This window comes from Hyposmocoma kahamanoa, unplaced genomic scaffold, assembly GCF_003589595.1.
Source record: "Hyposmocoma kahamanoa isolate Upper Pololo Valley unplaced genomic scaffold, ASM358959v1 81, whole genome shotgun sequence".
NCBI classification, from domain to species: Eukaryota; Metazoa; Arthropoda; class Insecta; order Lepidoptera; family Cosmopterigidae; genus Hyposmocoma; species Hyposmocoma kahamanoa.
This window is the reverse complement of record NW_020654080.1, coordinates 3,001,856-3,019,205: the sequence shown is the minus strand read 5'-3', so window position 1 is coordinate 3,019,205 and position 17,350 is coordinate 3,001,856. Positions and strand designations below refer to the sequence as shown.

The 17,350-nt window shown below is 36.8% G+C and overlaps 1 protein-coding gene across 1 annotated transcript in view; it reads left to right on the top strand.

The window, feature by feature from the left end:
- Positions 1-15,080: 15,080 nt before the first annotated feature.
- Positions 15,081-17,350, top strand: part of LOC113234015 (adenylate cyclase type 2-like) — a 254,540-nt gene continuing 252,270 nt past the window's right edge. Inside the window, exon 1 of the mRNA XM_026469243.1 lies at positions 15,081-15,251. Coding sequence (XP_026325028.1) covers positions 15,213-15,251 — 39 coding nt within the window. The 5' untranslated portion in view covers positions 15,081-15,212. The remainder of the gene's footprint in view (positions 15,252-17,350) is intronic.

Genomic DNA, 17,350 nt, shown 5'->3' with positions numbered 1-17,350 from the left:
CGGCGTTAGCCAGGGATCAGTCCTGGGTCCCCTCTTATTTAATTTAATGATCAACGACCTGGAATCAGTTCTTAAGAGCGCTCGTTGTCTGCTTTATGCTGACGACCTCAAATTAGTGTATGGGGTGGAGCACACAGCCGATTGTGATTCTTTACAAAGAGACGTCAATGCTGTGTTCCAATGGAGTGTGGATAACAAGCTCATTTTCAATCCAGCGAAATGTTTTGTCTGCACTTTTAGCCATTCACGTGCTCCGTTACATATGCAATATGTGCTTGGGACTGATCCAATTAACCGCGTTTTTTCTATAAAGGATCTTGGTGTAGTCTTTGACTCGCGCCTCACTTTTCACGACCATGTCGTGACACTTGCTGCCGACTGCTTTCGAAGACTGGGCTTTGTGATCCGCAACGTCAAAGACTTTCAAGATTTTGGTGCTATACGAATGGTCTATAATGCTTTAGTGAGAAGCAAACTTGAGACGTCATCGCTTATATGGCACCCGCATGAAGCTACGTATACATCTTTGATAGAAAAGGTTCAAAAAGCTTTCCTTAGATTTTTCTACAAAAAAATGTACGGCTATTATCCGTTTTTGTATCCGACAAAGTATTTACTGGGGACTCTTCAGTATAATTCCCTTGAGGTGAGGCGGAACAACAACCTGCTGGTATTTGTTTCTCAGGTATTACGCGGCGAGTTAGACTGTCCTGAGCTAGTGGGACAGCTTGTAAGGCTCTTTGTCCCAGACATTCCTAAAATAGTTTTAAGAGCGCGACGTCGTGAACTATTCACAGTCCCATCGGTGCGTACCGTATCGCGCAGGAACTCACCACTGCTCCGTGCCCTCGCAATGCTCAATCAACTCTTGGCATCAGCACCGTAGTGTGATCTGTTTGCATGGCGATGGGCGGCTGTGTGTTGTGAATGCCTGAGATTTTGTGAAGCGATGGATGATAGTGAGTCAAGTATAGCGCTATAGTTTAATTTATTATTCCAGTGTTCGGTTTTTTTTTTTTATTTTTTTATTGTTATTTTTTAATTAGTTTGGTTTCACGGCGCATTGGTTATGGAACTGTAATGCCATGTAAACATGTTTACAATAAATAAAAATAAAAAAAATTATACAATTTTTTTATGTTATCAAGAGACGTGACATGTTGATAAGCGACAAGCCTGTCCATAACAGTAGTAGCGCTACTCAGAATTATATCGCAAAGATCTGAGGTGCACTACTGCGCCCATCATCCTGAGACATAAGTTGACAAATCTTACCCTTCAAAATCGGATCTCAATAATGGTCACATTACCATTTGAATGCACAAATAGGTAAGATGGCATTAAAGTATAGTATAGAGTAGATCAGTTTTTATTTCGGCCGGCAAGCAGTAATGTTAGCATTACTGTGTTCCGGTTTTGGAGGTAGGAAGGGTGCTGGTGAAGTTACAGGCACATTAGACTTATCAACTTGTGTCTCAGGGTGACGGGCGCATTAGCAGTGCCCTTCAGGTCTTTGCGATTTAAAGTTCTTCAATTATTATGGACAAGCGTGTAGCTTCAAATACTCTACGCTACAAAATACTTAATGTATACATTTCACATAGAGTCAGAAAGTCATTCAACATTGTATAGTGTTCGTCAAAAACTAACTTATAAACTCATTGACTTACAATTATATGGACGTCGGGTCCGCGCTAAAAAGTGTCCGAACTTATAGGGCGTTAAAATCGTATACAGAGCGTCATTCACACTCTAGTCTTCGTTTTGTCGACTGACAGCGAAGCAAGCAAACTTAGACAGTACTGCGATGACATCACAATTTAAATTCAACGTTTTAGCTTTTTCATATTCCTTTACATGTCACTACGTTTAAATAGGTTGACTTGGGACATTTTTTTCGTGGTTTTTGTATTAGACCCGTCGTCCATTTATTTGTAAGTCAATGTATAAACTTAACAATTTTAGATCAGAAAGTGATAATTGTCTATGAAAACATTTTTTTTTGTATCCTCCTTTTTTTTGTATAGTCCTTGAACCATAAACAGATCCGTGCTATAATTTTATGTCGTTTGGGATAAAGAGTCCTGTGACTGTGTCCTGTAAATGGCTGATTGGGTTCTACTGATATAACATTCCAGTATTCTTGACTTTTTCAAACGACTCAAGCCACCTAGATGCTTTTCGTCAACCAGAGATCTTGCCAATGCATTTGTATGTAGTGACAATCGAGACTTACACTTTTCTTTACGTGCCAGTATCTCCTGTTTAATAGTTGGCATATCAAAAACATAAATAAAAAAATATTAATACAAAGATCGAATACTTAGAAAAAAAATCCTTCAACCCGGCTGGATTCGGACCAAATGCCAACTGAGCCAGCTGGATCGAAGGGAATGTTTTTAATTATTCGATCTTTGTGTTAATAATAGTTATTATTAGAAAGTAATAGAGTAATTTCACAAAAAAATAATTGAATATACATAATGGTGAAAAATTTCAGAATGTACTTAATAACATTAGACGTCGTCGAGCTCTTCACTGTTTAACAGAATCACGTGATAACATGGGGCCAGCACATGATTTGTTTGTTTGGTAGTTCTTTAAATATCTTTGTCTACACACATATCATAGACTCTCTATTATGTGTTCAAAAACCGCAAATTACGACCAGCATAAAGGTAAACTGTTTTGTTAGAACAAATTTCTTATCTATGAAAATGTTATTATTGCTTCTCATTCGCTCTGGACCCTTTGGAGGGAAAAGTGTCGTTTTTATTTTGACTTTCAATTATTTTGTGAAACCTAGTTTAACGTGGAATACGATAGTGCTATTGTGCCTTAATCGAAGATTAAAACGCGAAATTATACGAATCTCGAACCAAAATACCCGCATCGGCCCGTTTTAAGGAATCCCGAGTCAATCCAAGCACGCCGCTTCAAATTGCCTATCCTCTTTGTGGCGGCCATATTTGCAGAAACATAATTAAACTTCATGTTTAGGTTGATGGCTTTGCCAAAGCCTTAATAAATTAAAAAAAAATATTGCTTCTTTTCTTTTCTTTTCTTCTAATTTCGAACATCTCTGAAAAACAAAACAATTTGATTGAACCTCAATTCTAATATCAGTCGAGATGAAGTTTTATTTGAAATGAAATGTCAATAGCAAACAATTTTGACAATTTCACACGTCACTTGATATCGAACGGTATGATAGTTGGGGCCGATTCTAGTTTGTCTATGAATTAAAAATAAAAACTACGGTTGTGGGACATGCGTGAGAAAAGATTTTATTTGCCGCCATTTCGCCAGTCGTAACATGCGGGTCCTGAACACGTCACAGAGAGCTTATAATATGTGTGTAGACAAAGCAGTGTATGTAACTGTACATAATTAGGCATTAAAACTCTCGTGAGATGTTTTTTTTAAACGCGTATTTTAATGCCGTTCATTATGTAGCAGTCACATAAACTACTACTAATGAATAATATATTTTTTAAGTTTACTGAATGTCACGATATTTTATTACCGTGATGTTCAATTTTTTTTTTTGGGAAATTACTTCACTAGTTTGTTATAATTATTACAACAAAGATGCCATTTAGCCACGGAACGAACTAGCAGATCTTACGGATTTTGTCTGTGTTTGTTCTAGACCTTTATTTTTTGTTTTTAACGACTTTTTTGCCGTAGTGCCACCTGTGACAAATTTTTTCTTCATGTTTGTTTGTTTTTAGAGGGCTTTTAACTTGATGAAAGAGCTCAGTTATTTTAAGAATAAGGCTTCGATAAAGGTTTCTATTCAAACTGCGGATTAATTACGTTAAAACAGTAGTAAGTAAAACTGACCAATCACAAAGCTTAAAGTGATAAGTGGTTGATCAGCGCTTATTGGCTAGAATGTGAAGCGTGTGATTGGTAAGTTTCGCCTTTTGTTCTCAACTCCAAGTATAACAGCTATTGAGAATCGGAGGTTGATGATCGAATTTTTGACCTATTTCATTGTGTGTGAAAGTGAATTATTTAACATTATAATCTTTACTCTTATTGGTTTCTCGTTTCAATTAAAAGTTTGACTAATTTTGGATATCTAATGAATTTGTTTAAGATTATACGTGACGTGTCACGGCTGACCATAAATAAATTAAAAAAAACGTAGTTGCGAAAACCTAAGAACTCGATCATTTTGTATTATCAGAATCGGAATTCGAATTCAGAATCTGGGGGCCTACCACAACCTCATAAAACAATATTACTTTAACCTTACATTGACTTTTCGTACCATAACGCGCTTAAAGTAAGCTTATTGTAATGTTAAAACTATGATGTTTTATTGGCAGATTTGTGCCTATTCATTCACTCAGTACGTACGTACTGTATGACGCGACTTTAACATTAAAGTCATATTGCTCTTATGTCAAATTTAGTAATCTTGAATAGTTACACGGATGCAAAGGAAACAATATTATTTTCAATTTTATTGTCTTAATATTGTTTTGTAATTATCAAAAGTTAAGTTGAAGTTATTTATTTACATATATCTCTCCAACATTTTGCTTATTTTTTTATTTAATAGCACATAGCAAATAATTTTTCGTTAAATAGAAATACGCGATGTTTATTTCGTAAAATTATAACAACGGCATCTATATGCGAAACTAACACTTGACACTAGATTATAGTTCCGAACTCACAACGTGACCATCAAGACACTGGTTGTTTTATTTATTTTTCTTCATGAAAATGCGAAATAATTATTGAATACAACGTAATTTTAATAGATTTTATTATTACATACTTTTCTTTTCTTAACAATCAAAATTATCTGAATGTAAATAACATTAAGTACTTAAACATTATACTACGATAAGACGATTCGGAACATCAATAAAGAAAGAGATGGCATTATATAGTTCACATAGCGTTATCTCTTTCCTACGTTTAGTAAGGAATTGAAAATATTGGGAAACCATTCGTTCTTTCAATCACTTTTGCAATAATACATTACGAACATGAGTAATATTACAATAAGCTTAATTTAAGCTTACATTGAAATAAGATTGTTTTTGGAAAGGTTATGGTAGGCCCCCTGGTCTGAGTCTACTCTTCTATACATATGTAACTCGATCACTGCAGGAATGTGGCCTGCTTGGCGCTTTGATGTCGGATACATTTCAGAGAATGTGCGAAGGAATTCTACTATGTAGTTACACCCACACCATTTCTTTATCGGCCTACTATAAAGTACGGAGCACTTAAGTCTTTTGTTTTATTTATTTATTTATTTATTTTTCAGGGATAACAAACAATTGTACATGAAATGTTTACAATCAGAGTTAAATATTTGTAACATAGGTACACGTACAATCAACTGCATTATCCACAAGTTACTATTAGAATTAAAATTAAAATTGTCGTGTGTGATGGGTAGTGCCAAATAAACTAAAATAAATAAAAGGTAAATAAGAAATTAGCTCAGGGCATCAATAATAGCTTTTTTAAATTAAGAAGGCAAATGGAATATGTCAATATTGCTAAACAAATCATTGTAATGAGAAAGAATACGACGTAGAGGAACTCGCTTGTTTTCGATTTTCCTCCCATTAGCACCAAGCGTTTTGTTCCATCCTCCCTGATGCGTTTGGCAAAAGAATGAACTATACCGCCGGGCGTTTCTAAAGCTACAATTTAAGGATATTCACGACTCGTCATCGTCGTGTAACATCGTCTGCCATGGCCAAGCGTTTCTCTACTATACATAGAAAATAAATGTTTTTATTGAAAACTTGTCGAAATGTGTTTTAACAATTCACACGTTACGGTAATCTCACACATATCGACTCATCCGAAGAACAGAGTCCGATATGATTATATAGCGAAAAGAGAATAAGTACGTTACCAGAACAATTTCGTTATTCAAACTAAGGCCTGTGTAAATGTGTTTTGATTATTTATATATTTTATTTCGTTTCGGAAATATGAAATCGAACAACGGTCAATCTGTCATCCACAGCGAAGAAGAACGAACGAAATGTACTATGTCCTGAGAACAAGTAGTCTTACACATAGACCTTTGTTCTACGGATGTGTCGATATTTAGTATGGGTAAATGTCTTTTTTTTATAATACTAGTGAAAGGACAAACAAGTCGTGCGGCTGGTGGTAAGCGACACACCTGTCCATAGCAGTTGCAGTGTCACTCGCAAAGATCTGAGGGATACAGCACAGTACGCTCGTCACCCGGGGACTATAACGACTCATCCGTAGAACAAAGATCTATGTGCAAGACTATTTGTTCTCAGGACATAGTACGGACAACAGCACATCAGACTACACATTTTTGTTCGAAAATCGGAACAAGATACGTCAATGTGTAGCTTTATGTGATGTTGACTCCATTTCGTCCGTTCTTCTTCACTGTGGATGTCAGATCGACTGTTGTTTGATTTTATACTTCCGAAACGAAATAAGGTACCTACATAAATTCACAAAACACCTTTACATGGGCCTTAGTTTGAATAACGAAATTATTCTCGTAACGTGCCTGTTCTCTTTTCGCTATATAATCACAACGGACTCTGTTCTTCGGATGAGTCGATAAGTTGACTAGTTAAACGTGTGTCTAAGGTAAACCGTGTCCTGTGGGTCTATTCTCATTCTCCTCTCGACATCCGTCTGAAACAATTACAGTCAAATGAGTAATACTCGACCAAAGTATAGACATTTTCTTTTATTTGTTCGAGTATCACTTGTTTCGGATCAGCAGGGTCAGCTGTAGAAACTGGGTATTTCGTTACGATCATTGATTTTTTTTAATAACACACACACTCAACATCTCAACATGTGTCGCGGGTGCCATGGACACACATATAGACAACCACAAATTACCCTCAAACTCGCGAGAGAAATAAATGTAGTCCATACTAATATTTCTCCCGGCCCGGTAATCGAACCTGGGCCCTCTGCGTGGCAGTCTGGCATGGTAACCTTTCAGCCACAGAGGCAGCTGCACATAGCCTAGGAATGAAATTCCCTGCCTGCGACTATGTTTCCAAGCACATACAACCCGAGTATCTTTATGGTGCGACTGAATATACATTTTCTGGGAGAGCTTGATTCATCGTATATTCTATCTTTGCTCCAGGGTAAGGCGGTGCTAGGGTTGCCACACGCACGAGAATATCAACACCTGTACGTTTAATGTATACTACATACGTGATGTGAGGCTAAATGTATTCTCATAATATTCAAAAGTATAAGAACTTTAAATTCCAATATTAAATTGTATTTGCCAATGTTATATCTATAACGCTAACTTAATATGAAAATTAGGCGTATTATGTTAAAAAATCGGCAAATCAGACTAAGCGACAAAATAATTAGTCGAATCACACCTTTCATATTTATGAAACCTATTGCAGCGAACTCTGATTCAAAACTCAAAAGTTTTGTAATAAACAAAACCAAATCCTAGCATAATTTTCATGTGGTATGCAAATTTTACAGATTTGGTCTGACAATCTACTTGTGACAACCCTGGGTGGTGGTCAAGAGCAAGTCCATTTACTTTAAAAAAACCTCCTTTGAGTTCTTAGGTTCTAAATGATCAGATCTAAATGACGTATGTATATTTATTTTTTCCATCAAACGAACGTTTCGGGCCCGTTACAGGTTACTGCTGAGTGTCAGCCGTCACCATGGATCTGGAAAGGGTGCAAAACGTTAGTTTGCTTGAAAAAACAAATATACGCGATTTAGATGTCATGTCATTTACTAAAAAAGGTTTATTTACGCAAGGAGAACACAGTTCAATCTAACTTATTAACCTTGGATCATTCCCCTCGCCTTTATCTCGCATGGGAACTTTCGAGATCATAATAAAACTCGGATAGCCCGAATATATCTTACATTATATATACATTAATAAAATCTCGGGTGTAAAGGTCTTTTTAAATGCTCGGATTTTATACCAGGCAGGATCACTTCAGTGGCCGTGGCTTCAAAAATTCAGGCTCTTTCATAAAACACGAGGGTTGTTCGTAATTTCGTTCACGTTTCAAATCCTCTGTTATATTAAAATTTAAGTTGCGTTATTACTGAGAAAAAAGATTTTGGATTTATTATATCCTTGTTTGCGCGCCCATGTTATGTTTATTGTACAGTAACAAAAAAATGTCATTGACTGTTGCCTTTACAAAGACACAAACACCTTAAAGGCCCATTATGTTCCATTATGTCGCAACGTTTTATTTATCTTTGGACGACTGTCGCGTCTAGCCTGTTCCCATATCACAACTATCTGTCGTAACTATGTCGTGGACGTTTATTTTATCGTCGAACGACTGTTGTGTTTTGCTGTTTCCACAAGATCGTGACGACTATTTATCGGTTCACGGCAGCCGTCTTGTCGTTTGCACGACAGAATCGCTTGAAGCTACTATTATCTGTCGTCACATTTTTATCATGACGACGTTTAACTTATCGTCTGACGACTGTCGTTCTAGCTCTTCCTATTATCATGACAGTATATAGTCGTAACGTCAAAGAAGTCGTGAACGACAGTTAATCGTGTTTTATCATAATGTGAACAACTACATTTAAATATACAAGTCACGACACTGTAAGCTGCACGACTATCTGTCGTCGCGACATAATGGGAATCACGGGACGGGACGGCAAAGGATTTCTATTTATGTGACGAATAGTAATGTATCTTAGAATTATGTCATTATCATAGCCTTCGGGATACTTCGAAAGGCCGAATGCGACTATGCGGGTATGCGGGGCGGGCGAGGGGAGGCACGCACGGCAAGACTGGTTTTTAGTAGTAGTAGAGCTCCTTGTGACAGTATGTGAAAAAAAATTCTATATAGCCACGAGTAAGACGCATGGCGGGATATCATCCTTACTTGGTCGATATTCCCTTCAGGCGTACTAAGCGCTTTTCGTCATATTTTGTTATGCGCACAGTCTAGGAATGGAATTCCCTGCCTGCGACTGTTTTTCCAAACACATATAACCCGAGTATCTTTTACGGTGCTACTGAATAGCCATCTTCTGAGCGAGTTCATTCCATCATAGATCCTATCTTTAGGAGTAGGTAGTAGTCAAGAGCAAGTCCATTTACTTAAAAAAAATGAGCATAAAACTAACTTAATTTTTTGATCACTTTCGTGAAACGCTCTATGTGTAGCGAAATCGCACTTGAAACCATGACTACTGTCGTAACTCAAAACAAAGTGGATCTTCTTGCGAATAATGTGATTATTTTTATTTATACATAATAAAATTATCCATTTATAAACGAGAATATAAATTTATTGGTTTTATTTATTCAGTAACTTTTTGAACTTTGAAATAGTGTTTTATTTATTTATTTATTTGGGAAACAAACAGCTTACAATTTGTATAAATGATTATAGTACAAAAAGCTTATCTTTTAAAGCCGCAAAGTTTCCACTAATAAATATAACTTGAAAAAGAACGAAAAACTGCATGGTATTTTTTTACATAAGAAAATAATAAAAAAAGTTAATTCCACAATTTTGAGTTACGACAATATTTGGTGTCATGTTCGGAATAATAAAAAAAAAAAAGAAATAACAGTAGCTTCCAACATGTCCATAACATTACATACAAAGGCGAGGCTTGCGGTTAATTGCCTTGACAAACAAGATTGGGCAGGATTGCTCAAACTAACGACAGCGCGACCATTTTTTATCATTACCACCCTAATGGTGTCATTACAACAATACCTATTTCCTAGTGTATGTTCGTGTGTGTGTTTTTTTTTACTTTGAGCGCTATTTGACAAGTTACTTTTTTTATAATGTCTATGCGAGAATAGCAGTATCTTGCGCTTTATATCGCTTATATCGCTTATTATCGCATTATATCGCGCCAGTCACGCCCAGTCGTGCTAGCCCTACAGGAATGGAATTCCCTTTTTTGTATATATTATCAAGTGACAGGACGAACAAGAACACGAACACGAAAAATAAATCATTTTTTGTCATGGCAGTGGAATGACGCTGTCTCAGCAAATGTCTAAGTTTCCTATGGCGCTGTTTTCAGTAAATCTAGAAGATATAATAATATGTAAAGAAAGACCTAATAAACGACTAGGAGGGACATTCTTCATTAAAATATAAAATGTGAATAGTGCATTTAAAGTAACCTATTCAATATGTAAGTGCATGTGCGGATTTGATACATAAGTGTAACTTCAAGTGAAAATAGGTAATGATTGTGAATAGGTTTTGGTGTAATAAATGAAAGTAACAATGTATATTTAGAAAGGCTAAAAAGTAGAGAAAAGAAGAAGAGAGTACATGCGAAAGTCGCGCCCTGTCGTGCTACTGGGCTGTGTACCTATCAATAAATTGAAATATGCTGCTGAATTTGCAAAATTGTGGAAATTACGAACAAAACTTGAAGCAAGTTTCAAGTAAGTACTTTTTAAACTATCCCTCTCAAAGCGTTTTAAGCTTAAAGCTACATAGTGCGCAATAAACTTTGTACGTCGTCTGGGAGTAGAATATGCAAATTACCAAGTTTTTTTTGTCGTTCCAGGACCCAGATTCAGAGCTCTTCAAGGAGCTTCTCAAAAGCCTTATATAAATTTTTAAGATTTTACAGGAATGCATTAGTCTCGCATTTAAATAAATTAATAAAATTGAACAAAATCCAGACTTTGTTTAAAGTAATAAGAGATTTCCATATTACATTCTTGCTTTGTAAACAATAGGACGTTTCGTAACTTTCATTCGATAATTATGTTCTGAATAACGTTTGTAGCCTTTGCCGGTCGAGAAGTTCGAGTAATCGTACGGGTGTGACGTCATTTCGGTTCGGTTTCGAACACGATGGTTTGACGTTCGATCCACCAACAAAAAGTTGCAATTTTTAAAAACTTAATAGATTCTATCGTTACTTTGCGGAAATACATGTAGTGAAAATTGGTTATTTAAAATTCGAGTTTGTATCGTGAAATATTAAATAATTATGTTAATATACACATGAAAATATACTTAAATACTTAAAAATATAAAAATTGCCACGGAAATTAAGAAGCGAACACTATCCGGATAATGGCCGAAATAAAGCCACATCTGCAAGAGTCGTTCAACCGCTGGACAATTTTCAGATTTTGAAATAAATATCAATTGAATAACTTTATTTCAAAACCAAAATTTAGCAAATTCTTTGTAGTGTTTAAAGAGAAATATCTTCATATAAAATTTATGTGCAATGTGAAAGAATTATTTATTCACAATTTTCATACAGTTATAATATATTGTAATAACAGATACATACATAAAGAAGTAAGAATGTTTATAAATATAAAATTTCCTCCAAGGCCGTACGCTGGGACACCGTTTTTTGGCGGAAATGACTCCGGTCTTGTGGTCACCGGAGGCTTCTACGAGGCGACCTGACAGCTCGTTCGCTAGAAGTTTCGGCTGTGGCCCCCAGAGACCCAGAATTAAATATTTTATTCTTAGATTCAGATTCATGTATTTCTGAAATATAACATTACAGTATAAATTGCACTACATGCATTGACTTACAATTATATGGACGTCGGGTCCGCGCTAAAAAGTGTCCGAACTTATAGGGCGTTAAAATCGTATAGAGAGCGTCATTCACGCTGTTGTCTTCGTTTGTTCGACTGACAGCGAAGCAAGCAAAATTAGACAGTACTGCGATGACATTACAATTTAAATCTAACGTTTTAGCTTTTTCATATTCCTTTACATGTCACTACGTTTAAATAGGTTGACTTGGGACATTTTTTTCGTGGTTTTTGTATTAGACCCGTCGTCCATTTATTTGTCAGTCAATGACTACATGTCAAAGTATAAGAAATTATATTGAGATCGTCAGACAAAAAGGAAAATTATAAGAAAACCACACCATAATTAGAAAATTAACAATTCATTATATAATATTGTTGTCATTAAATTATATATCAAATATCATTCTCCATCAAGGATCGTCATAAGTTGATAACAATTATACAAGAGTATGTCAATGCGGTAAAAATTAGAATGAAAATAGAAAATACTGAATTCGTTACAATTTAAAGTCCATAAATTAATTTACAGAGTATAAAGGATTTTTCAATAAAAGGTCTCTCAGCCAGCGTCTAAATGTTTCGTCAGACGGTTCAAGTCTGAGAGTAGCGGGTAAACTCTCTTAGTAAGTAGGTCCGATGACAAGCGGGTTTTTCTCTGCAAGTGCCATGCGTCAGGGGACTGTTCTTAAAAGACCAGTACGGCGGAGTGGGATGCCAAAATCATTTACAGTAAGTACTAAATGAAGAAAGACCATTTGTAACGTATATTATACTTTCGTATGTGTAGAACGAGTAGTGCGTCATTATGCATTGCGTTACAAAGAGATTTCCGCAGGAATGTCTGTGTTTTACACCAACCAATACGCGTACGGCACGTTTTTGCATTAACAAGGTTGGCATTCGTGGAGTTACCCCATATGAATGAACCGTACGACATCAGCGAGTGGCAATGTGCAAAATAGACCTGTCTTAATGCAGAGTCAGAAATGAGCAATTTCAGTTTACGCAATAAATAATTCCTGTGTTAAGGATTTTATATGATCGGGCGAAGTACATCCCACCGTGTAATACATTAGCTCATTCTTTGGATAATATCCTTAGGCGTATCGTATATTTTTTGCAGGATCGTTATATAATAGTAACTAGCAAAACAGTTTTTCGGCGTCTCCTCTGAGGACTCGCCTGAAGCTCCTTTCATCGAATCAGAGCGCAGAGTGCAGAAGGCAACAGTAAGTTAAGGCAGTAGGATTTAATAGAAACGAAGAATGGTTTATTTTAATATATATTTACTGCAGCAGATGCTTGTACGTAAAGGATAATTTTCGAGTTAGTTTTATCTTTCTAATTTCGGTGGCAATTTTTATTAAGTACTCGAATATATTTTTGTTTGCTTCTGATCACTCTTCTCCGTCCTGAGTCGTCTGTGGTCTTAACTGTTATTAACAAGGGATATCCATATGAGGCGGAGTCTAACACGTCCCATGGGCTGGTTACTCTTGTCAAGGACTTTAGATGTCATGTGATCAGGTGGTCGTCGCATATGTCTATACCACCCAAGTTGGCTCTCTAGTAACTTTCTAGCTAGGATGGATAGGACTACAATGAGCCTCACTTTAAAACTGCCTCTAATGTGGATGTTTTGATGATTTTGGCACTTCGGTTGTGAATATACATATTGTGGAATCTTAAAAAATATTTTAGGATACTACTCTCGAATATTAATTAATAATTCATGATGCAATTCTAGAATATTTAAATTATAAAAATTGCCACCGAAATTAGAAAGAGATAGCGAACCTGAAAACTACCCCAACATGTTACAAATTTCCTATTAAACGGTTACTAACCAATAGTTAATTACCACTTAATTATTGGAGATCGAAATAGATTGAGAATATTTGTTTAAACTTCAAGCAGAAGTACATAGAGTGAATTGAATGTTATATTTTGTTGTATACTTGTGCACAGCAAATATTTTACGATTTCTGAGAGAAGTGCTTTCGACTCTATGTGTATTATTTGGTTTAATAAAATTTAGTTAGTTTATATATAGTTCCACTGTTGGGCATAGACCTCTCAAATGGGAGGGCTTGGGCCTCTAGGGAACCATACTTTCTATGCGCGCTCAATACGGATTAGGAACTTCACAGACATCATACAATTGCTTTGCAGTTCCCTGAACTGTATAACTTGAGCCTTTTCAAGGCGAGAATAAATAGGCTTTTTTATACTAAAAATAAGTGCGCGTTTGGCCTCCATCTTACCTGATGGAAGTGACGATGAGGTCGACGACGTAGCATGCACACCTAAATAGTGCTTGTTCCCTCTCGCCTTCAAAAAGGTCCAAGTTATAGCGTTAGGGAAACAAGTCCGTAGGCAGGGAATTCCACTCCCTAGCCGCTCGCTATACTGCCGTCTGCTAACTAAAACGTGATTACGTGACAAAATATTTTTTTTGAGATATCATAAAAACCATAGCCCAGTTTTAGTATATTGAAATTGTTTAATGATGATTCAGCTATGCCTAGTTAGGGTGAGTTCCGATAAGTAGAACAAGTTAACTAATTTTAACTGTTTTTAAAAGATAACTTTGTGCTCTATGTTGCTAATTAAATCGGATATTTGCATTGACTTACAATTATATGGACGTCGGGTCCGCGCTAAAAAGTGTCCGAACTTATAGGGCGTTAAAATCGTATACAGAGCGTCATTCACTCGTTTGTTCGACTGACAGCGTAGCAAGCAAAATTTGACAGTACTGCGATGACATTACAATTTAAATTCAACGTTTTAGCTTTTTCATATTCCTTTACATGTCACTACGTTTAAATAGGTTGACTTGGGACATTTTTTTCGTGGTTTTTGTATTAGACCCGTCGTCCATTTATTTGTAAGTCAATGGATATTTGGCCATTTGTTACTTACCCGCGTTCTAGTTAGTGGACGGCATTTTAGAAATGTGGAAGTGAAACGTTTTGTGCGAGTCCTGGGAATATCGACAACATAAGGGTGGAACCCCAGCCCACGTCTAGTCTTACCTAGTTCTGCCACCAAGCAGTAATGTGATTACTATTGCGTTCCGGTTTTAAAGGTGTTGGTGAAATTACAGTCACCAAGGACTTGTCAACTTGTGTCTCAGGGTGACGGGCGCAGTAGCAGTGCCCCTAAGATCTTTGCGATTTAAAGCTCTGAGTGGCACTGCATTGTTATGGACAGACCCATGTAGCTTACCACCAGACGCACGACTTGTTCGTCCCGTCACTTGATATTATTATTAAAAAAAGTTCCCCGAAGGGGAAGGCGGAACAAAAACATGCAATACCATCACACATTCTCCGTGATTTTTATCAATTTTTATATCAATTTCTATCAGCTGAGATGAAGATCAAATGCGCTCTATTTTTTTATTAAAACAACAATTTTATCATACAACAACCAATTAGGCTAACCATTCGATTTTTTGTTTCAGGACCTATCAACGCAAACGAAATCAATATCCGCCCTGGCTGTGATCACGGTGGTGTTGTCAGTCGTGCTGGCTTTGGCTCTTCTACCAGTCGCATCGGAGTGGGAGGCATTCTCTTTGACTGGATCTGTAATCGTCACGATATGTCTTGGAGCTGGTACTCTGCTGGCTATGCACCACGCGCCTTTGTCTCTATTTGCCCTGATTCTGGTGAGTGATATTTATATAACTATTTGTCGTGAATTTGTTATAGATTCTAGAGGGAAGCAGCATCTTTACCAGAAACTTATAGTATGATAATATTGAGTTTTCGCGATAGCTTCTTCTTCTTGAGGTGCCGTCTCCTAACAGAGGTCTGCGAGCATTAGGGCTATCTGTATTTTAGACACATTTGCACGGAACAAGGATCTTGTACTCAGGTTGAACCATGTCCGGAGATTCTTAAGCCAGGAAGTGCGCCTTCTTCCAGGTGGTCGTTTTCCCTCGATTCTTCATTTTATAATTAATCGGAGCAAGACTATTTAGCATTACGAAATATATAACTAAAGTACTATAGCTTGCGTGTTTTGACGGCATTCAAAATATCCAGTTCACTATTTACAATACTCTTTGATTGGACTGTCCGTCTAATATATTTCTAAAAATCTTCTGTCCAAATTTCGAAGGCTTCTAAGTGGTTACTCATAATTGTGAGTTAAGGTCCTAGACTCTACGCCATACAGACGAGCCGAAAACATTTCGCAACGTACCAAACGCACCCTGACACAGATCTTCAAGGGTCGATTGCAGAGTAGATGTTTCAACTTCAGAAATGCGTCACGCGCTTGTTGTATCCGACACTTGATCTCCATGATATGATCGCATTGCATCGCAATAACTACACATAGGAAACTGTAACTATTTTTCGGACTAAATTTCGGGTATTTGTTTCTTCATACCAACTAACGTTTCGGGCCCTTTATAGGTGCCATCTAATGATGACATAGCTAAGGCTATGACTCCGTAAACCAAGGACCTGTAAAGATTCCTAAACATTGGTTTGTTTGAGAATAATATAGGCGACTTAGATTCGAAAAAATAGTTCCATGCCAATGGTGATGATTTTAGTTCTTCTTGCGATCGCTAGCGTTGTGCAATTTGAGGAACAAACTAAAATCTCATGGTGGAGGTAGAGGAAGTGGCCATGTACAACATGTGTAATGCATACGCAAGGATCAGATAAAACTATGTACCACAGATATATGATATAAACTGACGACTCACGTATTTAAGTCGAATTTTTGCTCTACATCTTTCGAACCAGTCGGTGGTCCTAATGAGCTTAGGCAGCGTTGATTCAACTGAAACTACGCGCCAAAGCCCCCCAACGGGTCAAGTCAGACTGAAAGAGCGACCGTTATACTACATCAAATCAATTTGAACTTTTTTCTTTAGACGATAAGATTCAAAATTCTGAGTAATATTTTGCATCAAAAATGCTACTCCTGTCATGCTCTTTCAATGTGACTCTTACAGCCGAGTTACTTAGTACATGTGCGCAGCCGGCAACGAGCAACTACTCTCGTTTGCTTAATTCTTGTTAAAGTCATATGTAGAATTGCACATAAGACTAAGAGCGTCATTTTTAATTTTCTATTCAGAATACAACAGATAGGAGCATGTATGGAAGAGGAGGGAACAGTTGCGCATATCCTATTACGAGTATAATACTCTGAGTGCCGAGGTGAACAAACAAACTCATGGTGACGCTGAGATTCCTGGTTCGCTCGGGTGGCACGAGTAGAACCTTGTATTTTTTTATGATACTAATTGACGGGACGAATAAGTCGTGGGCCTGTTGGTAAGCGACACGCCTGTCCATAACAGTTCAAACAGTTTTAACTCGCAGATGTCTGAGAGGTACTGCCACTACACCCGTCACCCTGAGACATGAGTTGACAAGCTCCATGTGCTTGTAATTTCACCAGCACCCTCACCCTTCAAAACTGGCGGCGGCAGAAAGACTGAAGCTGCTAGTACTTCCCTGAAAGAACTACTATCCACTATATGCAAAATAGGCGCTTCCAGTTCGTTATATCGTTCAGATTAATTAGTTTTGATATACAACAGCAATTTTTCGTTATACTTTATTCTATAGATTAATATTAGCATAGGTTTTCGTGAGTTTTTTTCAAAGCTTAGCTTCAGTTTGATTCAATTTACGAATTCCTGTTAAAATTTAATTACGAACACGGTCTTAAATTTGTTTAGTAAAGCGAGTTGCTTTCCATCTATAAAATTAAAGTACAAACCTCCTTTGAAGTAACAAG